The sequence below is a fragment of the Hydra vulgaris genome, chromosome 09 (genome assembly GCF_038396675.1).
Source record: "Hydra vulgaris chromosome 09, alternate assembly HydraT2T_AEP".
NCBI classification, from domain to species: domain Eukaryota; kingdom Metazoa; phylum Cnidaria; class Hydrozoa; order Anthoathecata; family Hydridae; genus Hydra; species Hydra vulgaris.
The window spans coordinates 1,415,498-1,419,830 of record NC_088928.1 but is presented as its reverse complement, the minus strand read 5'-3'; the positions used below and the strand labels follow the sequence as shown (position 1 = coordinate 1,419,830).

The window sequence follows — 4,333 nt, the reverse complement described above, 5'->3', positions numbered from 1 at the left end:
ACTGGTATTTTTTACTTTTTTTACGACAACCAATCCTGCAGAAATGTTAAATATATTGCATAGATCAGCGATGATCTATGCAATATATTTACCAGTCAAATTTTAATAAAAGTTTTACTGCTTTACTTACAAAATAGACAGTATTTGAAAAAAATAAAAAATGACTTAGGACTAGAATTTACTTCATTAACATATATTATCTTAACGTGCAAAGCAAGTAGACCGTATTCGTTTTCTTTCTTACCTAAAACATGCTTTCATTGCAGATGATAAATTTAGTACATAACAAAAAGACTCTATGTGCCTAATTATGAGAATTCAATAAAAAGTTTAAAAACTCATTAAAATATCAGAAAAGCTCTTTTTTGAAGGCAATTGATGATAATAAAAGTTTCTGACATTTAATAAGCTGACTAGTTTGCTGAATACTTTTTTGTTTTTTAGGAATACCTCAGAATCGAAATTTTGCAGTTACTGTCTATTTTATAAGTACGGCAGTACAAATGTATGAATAATTTTGGCACCTACTGAATAAAACAATATTTAGAATTATCAACTTAACAAATTTATTTCTGTAAAAAAAATTTTACACTGCAATCCTTACACATCCTTATTGATACAATCTTACTTAAAGTAGTACTGTTTTAAAAAAAGAAAGAAAAAGAAAAAATTTAGTTCAACATGTAGAATAAGAATTTATTTGAGGCTTTCATAATGGAAACCAAAAGAAAATTTTCTACATATTTTATAACGCATATAACCTTGGCAAGTTTGTATTTGTTTTGACTTTTTTTCTTGATTTGCGTAGCCATGTAGTTTATATTTTAGAAACTTTAAATCCTATTTGGATGACAGTTTAAAACATTATGTTTAAAAGTGTTTTATTCAATGATGCTATTTGTTTTTCATATAATAGAAATCAATTACTTTTACATTTACAATTACAATTAATTACAATTACAGACTTAAAGTAACATTTAATAAAGTCTCTAAGTGTGGCAATTTTTTTTATAACACTTTATTTACACATTGCTTTATAAGTGTTACTTGTTTTTAAAAAGTGATAATTTGAAAGGCTGACGAAAAAAATACAGAAGTCAAAAACTTCATATGAATAAAGATATCAAAAACAATATAAGATGCAGAAAAAATAAAAAAGGCAACAAAATATGAGTTAAAAACTGAAATTGTGAAAAGTGAATCGTTTAATCATATTTTCCCCTTGCCAAAAAAGGTTCTTTTAGTACCATATCGTACAAAATAACCCCCATGCTATTAAACCTAATGTCATTGAACGATTTAGATAAATATTAGATTAAAAGACATTTTGAGCTTATCGATAAAAAAAAGTAGTAAGATCGCCGTATTTTCTTTATTTTTTCTGAAAAAATTCAGTTTGTTTAACTGCATTTTTTGTTCTAGTTACAATCGTGTATATGTCAGAATATGTTCAAGGTTATTAAATATATTATTAAATAAGTTACATTAAATATGTTACCGGCAGGACTTTTAGAATATCACAGGATCTTATGATGCAGCCCTTTACAATCTATATCACAATAAAAACACAATATTCTAATAATCTTCACTAACTATAAACAAAATAACGTATAAATCAAAGCAACTAAAGTACAAACAACAGATATATATTTTAAAGTGAAAAGATATTCGCATTAGTTTTTTAAAAATTGGATAACTGAAAATAACTATTATCTAAAAATGTTAAAAAAAATATCAATTTATAAAATAATTACAATACAAATAAAAAAATTGTCTGATGCAATAAACTTATTATTGAACCTTCTGCAAGTAATTTTAATTTATTAAATAAATGTTTCTAGTGATCATTAAGTCTGAAGCTTTTAGAACTCCTTTATCTTAAGAACACGCTATTGTTAACTTATATGCGCGGGGGAGGGGGGAGTTGGCATAACAATTCAGAATGGTATAAAGAATTATTTGAAAAATGATAAAATAATTTTTTGAGTGTTTTATGTAATTATAAGTAATAGCAAGTAACAGTAAGTAATTATAAATAAATAATAGATAAATAATTTCCATCACAATCGCTCAATATAAAAATAACATTCCCCTTTTTTTTTTTTTACAAGTATATAAAAAAAAGAAATAATTACAAATGAAAATTTGTAATTATTTATCGTTTTATGACGGTCTGAGTGTATGTAGCAAACAAATACTAATACTACTGCAATAATGTGACTTTATTATTGAGTGATATGTCACTCTTATATTGGCTATCTATAATATTTAGTGATATATATCTCTTATATCGATTATCACAAACAGTATGTAATTTTACATACTATTTGTGATATCATATACCACATAAATAGTATGTAATTTTATTGATATGACATTACAAATAGTATGTAATTTTATTGATATGATATCACAAATAGTATGTAATTTTATTACTTCTACCGCTATTGCGATAGAAATAATACAATTACATACTATTTGTTATATAACTAATAAAAGTTCTAGGAGCTAAAATCTAAAAGTGTTACAAATAGTTTTTAAAATAATTGCAATTTTAATAATAATGGACTCAATACATTGTTTTTAATACTTTATACTACGCTATATTAAAGTTGTTTACATTTGAGTGTAACAGTTGTTTTTTTTTTCATTTTTGGGTGAGCAAAGGTATAATCTCTGAGTTTTCTGGAACTTTACTAACATTTTTACAAGCTAAACGTATTTACATTAGGCAAAATCAAAGTTCGATTCAATTTTGAAGTTTTCAACTTTCAACAGATAACTTGGCCATTCGTTAACTTGTTTTTAATAGATACAAAGTATTTTTTTATATTTGCATACGTTGGCAAAACGTTTATGCTTAACCGTGAAGAACTATATGATGCCAAATATTGTGCATATCTTATCAATGTGTGTGACTCTTCATTCGTGCAGTTTCAATCTTTTGTTCAATGATCTACATTTTGAGTATAACTTTTTTTTTCTTAACGTATTTTATAAATTTGTGTTGTTCAAAAAGAAGTTACTATTTCACGATTATAATGCGCTTGTTTAAATACAGGTTATAAATAAAAATTTCAAATCAGCAAAGTGGTTTGTAAATTTTCCTAAAAATTGCTTTACGTAAGGATTCGTTTAGCAAGCCATAGATTAAAGGGTTAAACACAATATGGCAGTAATTTATGACGTTGCCGATCCACGTTTTCTCACGTGAGTGACAACCATTACACAACATATTTGACATTGCTAACACAATAAAACTTCCCCAAAAAACTAGAAAGTTTATAAACAGTAAAAAAATTGTTTTTGCAATTTTTAAGTTCCTCTGAAATGAATTTGACTGTTTCGATTTTTTTGTATACTTAAAAGCCATTAAAAATAATGAAAAATATAGGCCTATCATTATAAGAACTGGAAAAATAAAATTAACTGAGATAAAGTAAATTCCAAACTCAAATGAAAAAATGACCGCACAGGTTTTCTGGAAAACTCTAACGGCGGAAGGTCCTTCAGCATAAATAGGATACAAACCAAAATTTATGGTGTAAATCCAGCTACACAATATTGAGATTAAAACAATACGCCTCAAAAAGTATCTAGTTCGTTTGAAGGGAAGGAACACCGATACAAATCTTTCTAATGTTAGCAACATGAGATTTAAAACAGATGACGGAAGAGTAAACAAAAACAATACTTCTTTAAAACCGCAAAGTATTGTTCCATATGGGTAGTTTCCTCTTAACATAAAATCAATATCAAATGGTACAACTGTTGTTGCAATAAGTAAGTCAACTATAGCCATATTGACAATATACGTGTTTGTTATTGAGCGAAGTTTTTTTTCAGACAATATGACAAATATCAAAATTATGTTCAATATAATTCCAAATATACTAATTAGTATGAAACAAACTGCTAATCGAGTTGAAACATCAGGGGTTAGTTTAGAAACATAATTTAATGGAATACGTAATAATGAATTATTGGTTATCATTTTAGGGCTATCTATAAAATAATAAAATAAATTAAAAACAATATTGTAAGTACTCACGTAAAAATTATAGTAACTGCATTTATAAAGCATTCATACGCGCGAGCGTGCGTACAGTTATGTAAAAATGAAGAAACACATTTTTGTTTTTTTTCTTTAATTCCAATTCATACATCAACTTGGGTTTTAAATTTGTTTTATAAAAATTAGATTAAACATTAATAAAATAGTCTAATTAGAAGAAAAATAAAAAGTAAAGTGTTGTACGCAGAAGAATATAAAAAGCAAATAACATATGCAGAAATATAATGCTTTAAAAATTTAAAAAGAAAAACTTAATAA

The 4,333-nt window shown here is 25.8% G+C and overlaps 1 protein-coding gene across 1 annotated transcript; it reads right to left on the bottom strand.

The window, feature by feature from the left end:
• Positions 1 to 2,572: 2,572 nt before the first annotated feature.
• LOC136084973 (dopamine receptor 1-like) lies at positions 2,573 to 4,001 on the bottom strand. The gene has a single exon (XM_065806374.1). It carries the CDS (start codon positions 3,992 to 3,994, stop codon positions 3,083 to 3,085), a length of 912 nt encoding a protein of 303 aa, XP_065662446.1. The 5' UTR covers positions 3,995 to 4,001; the 3' UTR covers positions 2,573 to 3,082.
• Between the last annotated feature and the right edge of the window lie 332 nt (positions 4,002 to 4,333).

Coding starts and splice junctions, on each gene's coding strand:
- LOC136084973 (XM_065806374.1), bottom strand. CDS start 3,994: ATGATAACCAATAATTCATTATTACGTATTCCATTAAATTATGTTTCT.